This window comes from Peromyscus leucopus, chromosome 5 (assembly GCF_004664715.2).
Source record: "Peromyscus leucopus breed LL Stock chromosome 5, UCI_PerLeu_2.1, whole genome shotgun sequence".
NCBI lineage: Eukaryota > Metazoa > Chordata > Mammalia > Rodentia > Cricetidae > Peromyscus > Peromyscus leucopus.
This window is the reverse complement of record NC_051067.1, coordinates 18868694-18884817: the sequence shown is the minus strand read 5'-3', so window position 1 is coordinate 18884817 and position 16124 is coordinate 18868694. Positions and strand designations below refer to the sequence as shown.

Genomic DNA, 16124 nt, shown 5'->3' with positions numbered 1-16124 from the left:
CGGGCAGGGCTGACTGCCCCGTGAGAGGTGAGAGGTGCAGCAGACCCGGGCAGGGCTGACTGCCCCGTGAGAGGTGAGAGGTGCAGCAGACCCGGGCAGGGCTGACTGCCCCGTGAGAGGTGAGAGGTGCAGCAGACCCGGGCAGGGCTGACTGCCCCGTGAGAGGTGAGAGGTGCAGCGGACCCGGGCAGGGCTGACTGCCCCGTGAGAGGTGAGAGGTGCAGCAGACCCGGGCAGGGCTGACTGCCCCGTGAGAGGTGAGAGGTGCAGCAGACCCGGGCAGGGCTGACTGCCCCGTGAGAGGTGAGAGGTGCAGCAGACCCGGGCAGGGCTGACTGCCCCGTGAGAGGTGAGAGGTGCAGCAGACCCAGGCAGGGCTGACTGCCCTGTGAGAGGTGAGAGGTGCAGCGGACCCGGGCAGGGCTGACTGCCCCGTGAGAGGTGAGAGGTGCAGCAGACCCAGGCAGGGCTGACTGCCCCGTGAGAGGTGAGAGGTGCAGCAGACCCGGGCAGGGCTGACTGCCCCATGAGAGGTGAGAGGTGCAGCAGACCCGGGCAGGGCTGATGACAGGAGAGACACAGACGTCAACACTTGCAGGTTGTTGATGGAGATACATGGGGCTCAGGTCACTGCTCTATTTTTGTGTATGTTTGAAGCTTTCACTTTAACAAATGGTTTTAAACCAGACACGGAAGCACGTGTCTAGAACCTCAGCAGTAGGGGAAGCTAAGGTAGGATGATTAAGTGTTCAAGGCCAGCCTGAGATCTTGTCTCAAAATTTTTTTTCTAACAATAAAGTCTTTAAATATTCTTCTCTCATCATACATTCTCAAAAAAAAAAAAAAATCAATGTACCAAAATTTAGAATAAAATGCAAGAGGACAAGAAGGAGTTAAGAAAATTTAATGAAGAAAAAGATGTGAGGTTACAGCCACTATTATTCTTTTCTTTTGAAGTTCTTTTTGTTTGTTTTCAAACACTGTCTAACTGTGCAGCTCTGGCTGTCACGGAACTCATTATATAGACCAGCCTGGCCTCAACCTTAGAGATCCACCTGCCTCTGCCTCTGCTTCTGCTTCCTGAGCACTAGGATTGAAGGCGTGCACCACCACACCTGCCTCTATTATTTTTAAACAAAAATATGAAATTGAATATATACATATTTTTCCTCTTAAGAAAAAAGGCAATCAGTTCTTTTCTAGGAACACCCTTAGTGTAGCATTTCCACATGGAGACAACTTACATTTCTCACACAAATCTTGAGCTGTAAACTTAATAAAGTCTATTTCATATTCCCTAATGTCATGGACACTGGGAAGGAAATACTGATCCAGATGAATTCCCAAGTTTCCTCAAATATAAAATAGTATTATATCCAACCACATAGATTTGCCAAGAATTAAATAAAACTTCTAATATGATCTGGGGGCATTCTGAGAAACTTCAGACTAACTCAAATAAAAGTATGATTATTACTTGATGAAAGAGTAATGAGATGGCTGGGATGACTTAGTTGACAAACTCCATCAAGACAAGCCTGAGGGCCTGAGTTCAGATCCCCAGAATCCATGGGAAAGCAGGGAAAGCATCTGTAATTCTAGCACTGCAGAAACGAAGACAGACAGATCCCTGGAACCTACAGGCTAGCCAGCCTAGTGGAACTGATGAGCCCCAAGTTCAGTGAGAGACCCTGTCTCAAAAAACAAAACAAGGCGTAAAGTAATTCAAGCAAAACTCCAGCACGGCCCTCCGGTCCCTGTAAGCACTCATTCACACCCACACAGCACGGTCCTCTGGTCCCCGTAAGCACTCATTCACACCCACACAGCACGGTCCTCTGGTCCCCATAAGCACTCATTCACATACCAACATGGACACAAACCACACACAGATCAACAAGCTATGCTCATTACTGAGCCGGGGTGGAATATTACAGAGCTTCCCCGTGTACTACTGACAGACAGATCTGCTAGCTGGCTCAACTGCATTGGGTTGTATGGACAGCATTTCATTTGCACGCCCATCAATTCCCACCTTGTCTACAAGGTAGTAGGAAAAGGGATGATGGTTGCTTTGAAAAACTACAAAACCTGCAAGCCAGCATATTTGGTCATAAAACACAAGTCTGTAAACTATGTTCAACCTTCTGCTATTCCAACTTTAAATTTTGTTCACAAATCAAAATCCAATTTATTATGTTTACATATCTCTTATTCTGTATGTGGCACAGACAGAGAGACAGACACAGACTGACAGACACTGGGGTGGGGGAATCTCAAAGCAAAACTATCACATTTAAAAGTGTATATGACCCTTTAAACTCTACAGCCTCAGCAATGCACACCAAAGTGCCACAGACTCAAAAAAGGGAAAATATTTTCAAACCGCCTCTGCCCTAATGGACCCCAAACATACTGCTTCAGTTCTGACCCCTCTCCTGAGGGTACCTTCAATTTCCAAGAGCTCCTCGGATCTCAAGGGCTACTTCACAAAATCCCTGTCAACTGCTCCTTTCCCCTCAAGTCCCTTCTTATTCCTTCATGTTGGTATAATGCCATCTCTTATCCAAGCTATTACAAATCAACATTCACAAGTTCTACAACTTTTCATTTCACTTTTCACTGCTGACAAGCTCAACCACTGCCTGTCACATCGTTCCTCTTCTAAATATCTGCCAGCACTCATCATCTCCTACCTGGCCCACACTTACAAGCATAACTTCTCTGCTCGCCATCCCTAATCCCAAACACAAAAATTCATGTAGGCCCATCCCTCAATCTGTTAGCCACAACAGCTCTGATATTCTAGATGGTCTGCCTCCTGACACTAGTCTAGGTGTTCTGTGCTATGGCCCCAGTACCTAAAATAGGCCTGACACAAAGCAAGCACAGGACAAATCTTTTGATAGATTAAGCAAAGCATGAAAAATTCTCGCCGGGCGGTGGTGGCGCACACCTTTAATCCCAGCACTTGGGAGGCAGAGGCAGGCAGATCTCTGTGAGTTTGAGGCCAGCCTAGGCCACCAAGTGAGTTCCAGGAAAGGTGCAGGTGCAAAGCTAAATAGAGAAACCCTGTCTCGAAAAACCAAAAAAAAAAAAAAAAAAAAAAAGAAAGAAAGAAAAATTCTCTATTCCCAGGCCCTGAACTTCCTTCCCAGCTACATCTCCTATAATAGCTTCCATTTCTCCAGTATCTTTACTGAAACTTGTAACAATCCATCCTTATCCTTCAAGGCCCACTTAGAAGCCTTCAGTGAATGCACCCAAATCAAGGACTCTGGGCTCACAAAGCACATCATTAGTGTCTTTTAACATTCAGGTCATTACACTTTGCTTTTCATTACCACCAGGGCAGAAACTGCTTCTATAACTTTGGTAGCTGCCAGATCTAGCTCAATATACAAACACTTCCTGGTGTATATTATACAAAACTGAGCATATAGCCTCTCAAACCTTTTTAAAGCATCTATGGAAAAAGGCACTTTGCATATACATACATGCAAGCAAACACACACATAAAACAAAATAAGTATATCTGAAAAAAATTAAAGGTAGGAAGCAAAAGAGAAAGGCACTTGGTACTAACTATTGTCTGTACACACATGGGTACATGCACCTGCACACACATATACACACTACTTATACACAGGAAAGAACGACGGACCTGTTGGCTGAAGGAGTAACTTAGTGACAGGTTGTTTGCCTACCACAAAGTCCTGGGTTCCATTCCCAGAACCTAAAAAAATAAGGAAATGAAGAAATTCTAGAAAGGTCAACATCTTGAGCAAATTTTTGCCTAGAGGCCACACTCTAAGTTACATTATTAGATACTCTTCTTTGTACAATTTAAAACTACAGAAGAGGAGAAAAGAATGAAGATACTGAACAAGAAGAGTTGGGGGCAGTGGTCACAAGCTTGTAATATACAGCCATAAACCTTCAGGGAATTTGTGTTTCAGCTCCCTGAAGAGCTTTACATACCTAATAACCTATTCTTTTGTTCATAACTGCTCAAAAGTTAAAAAAACAGCAGATGCAAAGTATGTACTTCCAATAGTTTCCCCACAGAGCTAATCCAGTCTAAAAAAAATACACAAACAAATAAAAGCCATGTTCTACAGGAACCCCTACACTGACTCCAAGAACCAAGTCAAATGAAAACAGAACTCAAGGAAAAAGACCCAGTCAATGTCCTCCAGCTCCAAGACTCTTGGGTTTGCCTGCTAACCACTTAAGGGAAAAGAAAATGATATAATCCCAACACTAGGTTTGTGCTGGTGCTGGTACAATGGATAAAAGTTTATAAGGAAAGACCACAAGGGACTGGGGATGATGCTCAGCAGTAAGGCACTTGCCTGGCATGTGTGAAGCACTGGGTTCTATTCTGCATGTGGTGGATTGAAAGGAAATGGCCCCCAAAGGGAGTGGCACTGTTAGGAGGTGTGGCCTCATTGGAGCAGGTATGATCTGGTTGGAGGAAGTGTGTCACTTTGGAGGCAGGCTTTGAGGTCTCATATATGCTCAAGCCACACCCAGTGTCTTAGACCACTTCCTGTTGCCTGTGGGTCAAGATGTAAGAATCCTCAGCTCCTTCTCCAGGACCATGTCTGCCTGCATGCTGCTATGCTTCCTGCCATGATAATGGATTAAACCTCTGAACTGCAAGTGAGCCACCCCAATTAAATGTTTTCCTTTATAACAGTTGCCGTGGTCATGGTGTCTCTTCACAGCAATGGAAACTCTAAGTCAGAAGTTGGTACCAGGAACTGTGGTACTGCTATGATAGGCCTGACCATGCTTTTGTTTGGAGGAATATGGACTTTGGGAGTTTGGGTTAGAAAAGCAGTGGAACGCTTTAAGCACTGCTTAATGGGCCATACCAATAGGAACATGGAAGACAGTGGTGCTAAGAGTGATTTGAACTGTGGGGGCCTGGCTCAAGAGTTTCAGAGGAGAATTTGAGTACATTGCCTAGAAATTGTTCTTGTGATATTTTGGTAAATAATGTGACTGCTTTTTGCCCTTGTCTTAAAAGTTTGCCTGAAGCTAAAGTAAAGAGTTTTGGATTAATTCCCTTGGAAGCAGAAATATCAAAAGAGCCTAGTATAGAATCTATTGTGTGGCTACTCTTCCACTGGAAGCTCAGCCTTAGCCCTCCCTCTCCAAACCCTGGCCTTCAGAAAGCCCATCAAATGGCGGCTCCTCCCCTAGAGTTGCTCATGACTGCCTACAGGGTATTTAAGCTCCTGTTTACACACCTGCCAGGTGATTTCTCCTCCTTCCCCCCACCCCCCACCACAGTTCACCCAGGAATGCTTTGCTCAGATTAAACCTGGTCCTTTACTTTTAATACAACTTGATCTGGCTTATTGCATCAGTGGAGAAACCTAACACTGGGGATTCAAAATACTTATCAGTTACTAGTGTTAACTCTAATAAAGATATATAATGAAAAAGAACAAGCTGAGCAAGAAAAAAAAAATTGAGAAGAAAAGGAGCTAAGTCCTGTATTCAAAGAGATAAACAGAATGGAATGGTGACCTCAGGGCAAAATCCTACCCAACTAAATTTACATGTTGAGAAAAGGAATTAAAGAAAAGCTTAGAGCTGGGGCGGTGGTGGCGCACGCCTTTAATCCCAGCACTCGGGAGGCAGAGGCAGGCGGATCTCTGTGAGTTCGAGGCCAGCCTGGGCTACCAAGTGAGTTCCAGGAAAGGCGCAAAGCTACACAGAGAAACCCTATCTCGAAAAACCAAAAAAAAAAAAAAAAAAAAGAAAAAAAAAAAAGAAAGAAAGAAAAGCTTAGAGCCTGGTGTGGTAGCACACACCTTTAACTCCAGCACTGGGAAGGCAGAGGCTGGTGGATCTCTGAGTTTGAGGTGTTGTGCCCAGGTCGCAAGTCCCCCAAGCAAAACCACCACAGAGCCAATATCCGATGCGAGCACACAGAGGTTTTTAATAACAAAACAAGCAAACTTGGTCCATGTCCAACATCCGACACAGCGGGTGGAGGAGAACGGCCCCGAGCACTCACTTTAAGGGGTTTATATAGGAAAGGTTTACATGCAGCTTGGGATTGGACAAGGGGGCTAAGGGTGAGGTAGTTCTTTGAGGTTACTGGCTGAGCTATAAGCATGAGGTTACTGATGGCTAACAGGATTCAAGGTATCTACAGAGACATAAATTTTTACTCCCTATGTCCTGCTTTTGCTGAACCCAGGATATATACATTCAGATTCATTGTTTCAGTCCTACTCTTCTCTGAGGTCAGTTGAGCCCATTACTCCCCATATCTTGTTTTGCCAAGTCCAGGATACATAGATTTATTGTCCCAGCCTTATAAGTTGAACTTCTGGTCACTTCTAAAACTGCTGGTCAGCAAATACCTTTGGAGGAGGGGTGGGGGAAGCGTCTCTCAAGATGGCTACTGATTTTTCCCTTTCAAGGCCAGCCTGGTCGACAGAGCACGTTCCAGAACAGCCAAGTTTGGGCAGTGAAGGAAATCATCAAAAACAGAAAGCTGATGAAGATACAATTGAAAGATCACCAAGTTCAAGGCCAATCTGGACTACAGATCCAATTTCACGACATCCAAGCTTAGGCAGTGAAGGGAACCATCAAAAAAAAAAAAGTTGAAGATGTAATTGAACAAGGGGCCATGTTCCAGCCCCAGCAAGCAGAACTTGACAGCTTTGGCCAGGTGGTTCTGGAGTTAAGGACAGAAGAAAGGGGCTGTGGAATTTGCCTCCAAGACAAAGAAAAGCTGCTGAGGCCAGGCATGTGTCAGGGATGTCCCTAAATGGAGGCCTAGAGAGGCCATTGTGTGAAACTGAAGTTGAAGTCTGGATTGCCTTGGAGACTGTAAGATGTTGGAGATGCCAGAACCAAAGGATATCTGCCCAGGAGAGATGCTAACAGGGAGAGGAACCAGCCAAAGAGAAGAAGTATGTTGCAGTCAACAAAGCTCAAAGGAGCTGCAGATCTGAAGAGCATTTTGATATCAGACATGGAGATACAGAGTTTGGAGTTGACCCAGCTGGTTTTCAGTCTTGCTTTGGTCCAGTATTTCCTGTGTTCCCTTCCCTACAGGATATACGTTGTAAAAATGTGATCTGTTTTTTTTTTAATTTTGATTTTACAGAGGATAACAGTTAAGACAATGCATGAATTTCAGAAAAGACTATGAACTTCAGACTTTTAAATGAGTTTGAGACAGTTATAAACTATGGGCACTTTTCAAATTGGACTGAATGCATTTTGGGGGGCCAGGGAGTGGAATGTGGTGGTTTGAAAGAAAATGGCCTCCAGAGGGAATGGCACTATTGGGAAGTGTGGCCTTGTTGGAATAGGTATGTATGGTCTTGTTGGAGGAAGTGTGTCACTTTAGAGTGGGGCTTTGATGCCTCATATATGCTCAAGCCACACCCAGTGTTTCAGCTCACTTCCTGTTGCCTTTGGATCAAGGTATAAGGACTCTCAGCTCCAGCACCATGTCTGCCTGCATGCTGCCTTGCTTCCCATCATGATGATCATGGACTAAACCTCTGAACTGTAAGTGAACCATCCCAATTAAATGTTTTCCTTTAGAAGAGTTGCTGTGGTCATGGTGTCTTTTCACAGCAATAGAAATCCTAAGGCACCCAGTACTAAAAAAAGAAAAGCTAAAAATCTAAGGACAACCTGGGTTCCTCCAGACCATCTGTAATCTCTGTCTTGTCCTGTAACAATTATGACTGTACAATGCATTTCCCCTTAAGTATGAATGGATTGTAGATATTGTGGTCTCTGTAATTAAACTTCCTTCTTTGGGGGAGACATTAACAATGTTTACCGCCCCCTATCCCCCAGGGTCCCAAGGACAAACCAAGACATGATATCTACAAAGTACACTTTGGGGAACCAAGAAGTTTATTGAGCTTCCTTACAAAACACAGGTGAGACATTACTTAGAGCAGTGTGGGTGCATCTCCCCCAACAGACTGCACCTAAAAAGCCTTTACCCTGGAGAGATGAGGGCTTCCCCTCCTCTAGCTATCCCCTGCTAACCCCCTCTGGAGGCCATGTGTAATTAAGGCAGCACTGAGTATAACAGGCAAGAGGGAGCAGCTGGATACTCAGGTGAGGAGGGGTCCTATAAATACTCAACAAGCCCAGGTAGGCTCATTCTTTCGCACTTGGGACACTGATGACATCCACAAGATGATAGCAGTTTCCTGGCTTAGAGGAGTCTTGGAGGACCTCGTTGGGCATGATTTAGTCACTGAGGCGTCATTCTCTTAGGAGAACAATAAAAATAGTCCTATTTCGGGGAAGGCAGTGGAGTGATATCTCAGCAGTTAAAAGGATTTGTTCTTCCCGAGTACTCAAGTTTGGTTCCCAGCAACCACATGGCTGTTTACTACTGCCTGTCACTCCAGGTCCAGGGGATTCCATGCTCTCATCTCTCCTCTGCAGGCACCTGCATACACATGACATTCATACACAGAGACACACAAACATACACATGGAAAAAAATTCAAAAGGTAATTTGCCTGGAGTTAAGAGTCCAGCTTCATGAGTTTTCAGAAGCTGACAATGAGGGAAACTTGAGAGTCACTGTCCCTGCTGACTGTTAGGAGTAACACTGCACATATCAAACTCAGAAAACCTATTAACGGAAACCTGAGCACAGGGCATTCAAAACTGTTTCAGATGGTAGCTGCTCTGTCTGCCAAACACTTGCTCCACTTACCAAGAGTCCTATAGGGACAGGTTTAATATGATAGTCTTGGGAGGTGACTGCCATAACTCTTTCAAAGGAATCTCTCAGTGCTTATTACCACAGAAACGTGTATTGTGCTTAATTTATTAGCCAAGGCCGAAATGGCTAAGTATGTAAAACAGAACAGGGGGTTCTCAAGCAGGAATTTGAGAGACTCAGAAAGATGGGTTGTTTGTTTTGATTTTCCCTCAAAAAACTGTAGGAAATCAAGGAACTGAACAAAGTTAATATCAGCAGTTAGAGCTACCTTTTCACTGGCAGACACACATGATTTGAAGAGTATTATTTCCCTGCCAGGTAACAGGATAATGGCGTAGGGTCTGCTGGCCTGTCTGTTAAGTAACCTGTGCAGAAAGGAAGCTGAGACGTAAGAACCGACAAGGAACAAAACTTTCTCAGGATGATCTAACTCTAAACCTGCCTCCAGGCTATGGCATCACTTTCCAGGGGGTCCTGATCACATACCTACCCTCAGATCCTGTCCCTAAATAAACTCTAAACCTTTTTTTTTTTTTTTTGGTTTTTTGAGACAGGGTTTCTCTGTGTAGCTTTGCGCCTTTCCTGGAGCTCACTTGGTAGCCCAGGCTGGCCTCGAACTCACAGAGATCCACCTGCCTCTGCCTCCCGAGTGCTGGGATTAAAGGCATGCGCCACCAAACACCCGGCAAACTCTAAACCTTTAAAGCTCTCCAGATCTCAGAAGACAGCGTGGGCCTGTGCAGTCCAGAGTCCACATTCCTAATTAGAATAATTAGCAATAAACCCTCGAAACAAATATCAAACATAAGAATGGGTTCTAAGACAACCATGTGATGTCTGATCCTAGCAACTACAAAAGGGACTGCTAAGCCATCAAAATTCCCTGAAGTAGTAACAGAAGGGTATTCAAGGGGGGTTTAGTCATGGCCACTCTCAGGCTACAAGGAGGCTATTTTTATAGCAATACACTAAAGTTTTTTAAATTTACATTCAAAAAAGGTTACTTTTCCTAAATTTATAGCTTAAAAATACAAGCATGCAATAACAATTACCACTGACTAATTCCTTAGGCACTCATAATTAATATTGACTAGAACACAAAGCTAAAATTGTCAGTAAAATGCTTTATTTATACTGGAAGCTTTCAAATGTTTGCCAGTTTGTTACTATTCAACAGGCAAACAGTATAAACATTTTTGTTCCACGAGATGAGAGATCAGCTAACGCTTTTCCCATTAATTATTAAAGTAGCATCGTGACTAAGGTGCCCTCACATTGTGAACACTCTTCCAAACACATGACAGACCATCAGGTCATGGTGGTGGATTCCTGGAATCCCAGCACCGACGCAGGAATATTCCCAGCAGTTCAAAGCCAATCTGGGCTACTGTATAAGACACTGTATCAAAACAAAAAAACAAAACAAAACAAAAACAAAAAAAAAAAAAAGGAAGAACAAACCAAAGATATGTCAGATCCTTTATAAAGGTGACACTTTTCGTAAAGCAATACAAGTTGTAAATGAATTAAATACTAAAAACCTACAAACAGTGCTTACTGTCTGTTTATTTAACAGTTACTAACAGTCCCAATAAGTTTATGAGATAAGCAGCATCACTATCATTTTACAGTCGTAGAGACAAGAGACTGGGTAACTTGTAGTCAGGCTAAATGGTAAAACCCCGCTTAGGGAGCCTGGCATCCAGTCACGTTCCCAGACTTTGCAGCACATCGGAATCACCTGGGGAATCCTTTAATGACCCCTTCCCTGACATTCCGGCTTAACTGGAGCTCCGAGAGGCCAGAGCCTGGAGATTGCGAAAGGTTCCCCGGGGCGGCCAAAGTTTGGGCAACTCCGGTATGAACAGTTTCGACCCAGTTCCGTTCCTCTGGCCCAGCTCCTCCAACCGGGCGTTAAACCAGGGCAAAGGCGGAGACGGCAGCAGAAGAGGCGGGCCAGCCTGGCCAAGGCTCGGGCCGAGCGTGTCGGAACTGAAACCGGAGGGTCAGGCGGGTCCCGGGGGGGGTCCTGTCCCGGGTAGGCCCGCGGGCTCCCAATGCGGAGGACACGGCCCCTCACGTGACCGTCCTGGCCAGCCAAGCACCGCTGCCCCGCGACAGGGGAGGGGGGCATCCCGTCCGCGCCACTCGGGACCAAAGGGACTCGGTGCTGCCGCCGGGACGCTGGCAAGTTCGTTGTCTCCGAGGCGCCCGGGCGCGCCGAGCCGACGGCAGCCCCGCGGCCCTCTGGGTCGCCCACCGCGTACTCACCCGGAGGTGAAATCCTGCTGCACGCTCAGCAGCCGCTCGCGCAGGGTCTCCAGCATCGCGTCCCCTCCCTTCAGGCCTCGCGCCGCCGCCGCCGCCGCCGCCGCTCCCCGACGCCGCCGTTGGGCGCCCCCGCCCCTCCGCCGACTCTCGCCCGGCACCGCAGCCGCCGCGCCTTCCGCGTCCCCGCCCCCTCCGCGCGCGCCCGGCCCGCGCAGCCGCAGTGCAGCGCACAGGGAAAAGTCCCGCTGCGCTGAAGGGGCGGGGCCTTCGCCCAGGCGCTCGCCTTCTCCGCCGACCCGGCGGGAAACCGGCTGGCCGCCCGCTTCTAAGCTGGAGCCGGGCCTTCTCCGGGATAACTCCGCAGCGCCAATGCATCTTGGAAAGATGATTTCCGTCCCTCGCGCCTTGTAGTGAAGGGTTGGCTTTCGAGGGTCGGAAGAGAGCTGCGGGAATCTCTTGGGTAGCCTCCCTGTGTAGCAACACTGAGTCAAGGATTCGGTCCCTGGTGTTGGGCTTCGGCAGTGATAGATCACCTGTCTCCATACCTTTGCTTTTCACACTCTAGATCTTTAACCGACCCCATCAAATTCCTGTGCCCTTAACACCTCCAGGTTGTTACCATTTGTTACACCCCACCCCGTCCCTGTCCCTGGGCGGGGGTCAAACCCACAGTATCTTGGATACTAAGGCTCTACAACTGAGCCAGCCCTCCTTGTTACTTCCTGTACCAACTGTTCTCAACCTTTCAGTTGTCCTCCGTGCATTTATTTGCTCGACTCTTTCTTCCTTTCATCCATTCTGTTTCAATAGCTGCTTACAAGACTATGTTCACAGACTCTCCCCGGGTTAGCCTATTCATCATCTAATGTAGTCTCTACCAAGGCACTGCTGGTACCCATTTCTCTAGTTTCAGCCTGATCCCCTTTCCTGTCAGTTGTTTCAGCATGTGTCCACGGGGCATCTCAAACCCAACATCCTTTGCGGTGTGCTAGGCAAGCACTCTACCACCGAGCTACCTCCTTATACTTGTCTTCCATGTGAAAAGGTGATGATCAAAACACTTCGAGCCTTTTCCACCGAGGAGGGAGGACGATGCTGACTACTGAGCTAGGAAGTTGGGTGTTTAGTCCTGCTTTTCTTGGGTACAAACTTCCAAAATGAGGACTCGTTTCTCTGTAGGACAAGCTACAGGATGACATTCTCTTTTCCATGATGGGCAAGGTTTCGTTTGAGGTTCAGTATCAGCAGCTCCGCTGCCCTAGGAATATTAGGCATGTACTTCATTAGCCGTATCAAAATAAAAAAGAGGAGTTAGCTCCCTATTGGGGTTTGGATATAAATTGTTCCCTACAGGGTTCATATGCTTGAACACTTGAGTGTGAGAAACAGGGACCCTCACTTCATAATAAGAGCACTGTAGACTTGGCCGAGGAGTGAGAGTATGTCAGTTCGGGTCATACCACTTGGTAAAGACAGGCATCAGTCCAGAATAGTGGGCACGCTGAGCACAGAGAAGAACTTTTGTAACCGCGATACAGGTCTCCTCTTCCCTTTCATCACTGGCTGAGCAATCAGGAGGGTACAGTTTTATGACCATCTGGGTCCTATCTTTCTCCCTCTAAGCTTTCCTTTTCCTTTGCTGCTTACATTTGTCTGTTTTCAACAAAGACAGTGTTTGCGTGTTCATCTTGGTATTTTACATCCTGTTTATTTTAAAGTTTATTAAGCATGTGACCTTGTCAGGTCTGTAGGTCGTTAGTGTTAAGGGGTAAAAACCCAGGCACCACCCTCACGAAAAGTTCAAATTAAGAGTCTGTATTAAGTCTGCTAGTGACTCCTGGAGAGAAATGCTTCTCACAGTGCAGCCCCAAGTGCATTTTACAAGGAGTTTGTAAAGACAAAGAACACAGAAAGACTACAACCTGGTCTGCAGTTGCAGGGGAAAGCAAGCAAGCAGTTTAATAAGAGCCAAGAATCATGCGGTCAGCTGGGACACTTCTACCCTGAGTTTCTACAAAAGGGTAGGGTGCTTTCCCACAGGACTTTTCAGGGCAGGGGTTAAAAAAAATCCTGTTACAACAGATTTTCACGGCAAACAGAGCAACCCACAAAGATTTGGTGGGATTTGACTCCCAAAGGAAGCTGCTGCTAATGTGTAAAGCTGTACAACCCCAGAAGATTCCACACCACATCACTGTCAGAGGTCTTTTAGGAGAGACACCATGAGCATTTAACAACCAGGACCTAACTTAGATTTGTAAATATCTAAATATTTTGAGCATCATCGAGTCTGAAGATGCCAGAACCATCCACCTAAGAGACGTACATGTTTCTTCCGAAGCGATGAGTAGCTACTTGAGATAAGCTAAACAGAGCTGGCAAGGTGACTCTGAAAAAGAAAGCAGAGGCTTTCAAACCTGCGAGGTTGAAAAGTGAAGTCTACTGCACAAGATCAAAGGCCAGGATGCCGTTGAATATGAAGGAAAGGAATTGGAAAAGGGCAGCAAGGACTCAGGATGGCGTTCAACAGATCCAGGAGGCATGTGCTGCCTGGAGTGGCCTGCATTGCGAAGGTGTGAGTGCCTAACATGAACTAAGTGGAAAGAGTAGCAGAAGACATCCTACTTCTGTTTGTATTTCAAGCTTCATCTCATGATAATAGAAACTAACTAGACTTCTGGCTTCATCTTCTTGCTCAGATGAAAAGGAAAAGATGTTGTATTATGCACTAAGGGAAGAAACCATTGTTTCTGTTAATATGTTTGAATCTATATTATCCATAAAATATTCATAAATAATCAACTCCATTCATAAAAGTACATGGACCTGCATGACTAATGGAGACCACTTCCTCCTATCTTATAAACAAATCATTTTCCCTTAGAAAAAGACCACATCTTTTGATCCACTACAGCATAGAAATGTCTTCAAGTGGGAGAGCTTAATAATATGCCAGAACAAGCCAGGGGCTGGAGAAATGGCTCAGCAGTTAGAGTACTTGCTCTTGCAGAGGACCTATGTTCAGTTCCCAGCACCCACATAGACGATCACAACCTCCTGTATCTCTAGCTCCAAAGGATCCAGTGCCCTCTCCTAGACTCTGCAGGCAACTAGGCATGTATGCAGTGCACATACATACATGAGGGCAAAGCACTCATACACATAAAATAAAAAATAAATCTTAAAAACATACATAGTGAGACCCCATTTTGGTTTTTTTATGTTTAATATGAATTAGTAGCAAAAATGAAAATTGGAACAATCATTTCAGATGGTGAAGTTTCAGCTTGATACACATAAGGGGGAAAAGCACTAATAATTGATAATTATAATTTCACTTGGTGGTTTTCAAGGCTAGCTGTGCCTCCAAAAAACGTGGGAGACAGTGTTAATTTTCCATCCGCACTGGCTTAAGCTTGAGAACATTTGATTTGAAAGCAACATTTCCATATTGTGTGAGAGCTTCTCTGTGATTTTGAGGTCTAGTTAGAGCTGTGAACCACAGAGCCAACACAAGGGCCTTTCCATCTGCAGGGGAGAACAGTTCTTCACGCATCAGCAGCCTTGATCTTAAACCCTGTCTTAGGGTGTTTATTGCTGTGAAGTGACACCTGACCATGACAACTCTTTTTTTTTTTTTTTGGTTTTTCGAGACAGGGTTTCTCTGCGTAGCTTTGCGCCTTTCCTGGAGCTCACTTGGTAGCCCAGGCTGGCCTCGAACTCACAGAGATCCGTGCGCCACCACCGACCGGCTGACAACTCTTATAAAGGAAAAGACATTTAACAGTTTCAGAAGTTCAGTCCATTATCATACAGGGAACATGGTGGTATGTAAGCAGATATGGTGCTGACTACTTCTTGATCCGAAGGCAACAGGAAATGGACTGACTGTCATACTGAGTGAAGCTGGAGCAAAAGAGACCTCAGAGCCCACCCACACAGTGACATACTTCCTCCAACAAGGCCACACCTACTCCAACAAGGCCACACTTCCTAATAGTGCCACTTTCTATGAGTTTGTGGGGGCCAATTACATCAAACTACCACAGACCCCCATGGCTCTTTTGACAATTTCTAACACTTGTTTACACATGGAATTGTGGTGGTTTAAAAGAAAATAACCCTCAAAGGGAGTGACACTATTAGGAAGCATGACCTTGTTGAAGTAGGCATGGCCTTGTTGGAGGAAGTGTATCACTGTGGGAGTAGGCTTTGAGATCTCTTTTGCTCAGGCTTCCCTCAGTATGACACACAGTCCATTTCCTGTTGCCTTCTGATCAAGATGTAGCCAGCACCATATCTGCCTGCATGCTGCCACGATCCCTACCATGATGATAATGGATTGAACCTCTGAAATTGCCAGTGAGCCACTCCAGTTAAATGTTTTCCTTGATAAATAAGAGTTGCCATGGTCATGGTGTCTCTTCACAGCAATAGAAACCCTAAGACGGGCATGGAAGTTCACAGATGGTAACTGTTGTCTTAATAAGCCAGTTTTACACGGTATTAAAAAGCTCTGTGGAATATGTGGAATGGCTGATTCCTTTTCCCTGTAGTCTAATTACTGTGCACCTGTGACCCTAATGAACCAGAAGGAAAAATCACAGCCTGGAAGAGCAATTAGCTCATCAATGAAGTCCTTTCAATCAATCTCAACTTTGTAAAATAGTGGAAATGACAAGGGAGGAACAGCACCCAAGAGGAGGAACCTCACCTCCTTTATTACCTCCTTACCCCATCTGGAGGCTGCAGGGAGAAGGAAACATTGGGCTGAATAAGATGGAGACAGAAGCATGCTCCATCTGCTGATTGCCCACTGCCTCCTAAAAATCCAGCAAGGTGTGGCTCTTCACAGCTTTCTGTAGTGTCATCAATATATCATACTCAGGCCCTACCTATGCTAGCAACTAGATGCTACAGATGTAGCAATGACACTCATAATATCACAAGTCATTAGTATATTGTGACGAGAGCCTTCATTTACAAAGAGCTCATTTGTGCCAGGCAAGATTATAAGCACCTCATATGAATATGTATTTGTCCCCTGTTTTACAGCTGGGAGCAAAAATCACACCTCAATCTGTGTGAGCCTCTACTCTAGAGGTGAGTAGAT

The 16124-nt window shown here is 45.6% G+C and overlaps 1 protein-coding gene and 1 long non-coding RNA gene across 2 annotated transcripts in view; both read right to left on the bottom strand.

Moving 5' to 3' along the window:
- Dtnbp1 (dystrobrevin binding protein 1) overlaps positions 1–11123 on the bottom strand; it is a 116171-nt gene extending 105048 nt beyond the window's left edge. The window contains exon 1 of the mRNA XM_028867718.2: positions 11012–11123. Coding sequence (XP_028723551.1) covers positions 11012–11067 — 56 coding nt within the window. The 5' untranslated portion in view covers positions 11068–11123. The remainder of the gene's footprint in view (positions 1–11011) is intronic.
- On the bottom strand, positions 9845–10998 carry LOC119088014. The gene is made up of 2 exons (XR_005091568.1): positions 10482–10998; positions 9845–10139 (listed from the first exon to the last, which is right to left on the bottom strand). It is a non-coding gene; the product is annotated as an uncharacterized LOC119088014 (long non-coding RNA).
- Positions 11124–16124: the final 5001 nt, after the last annotated feature.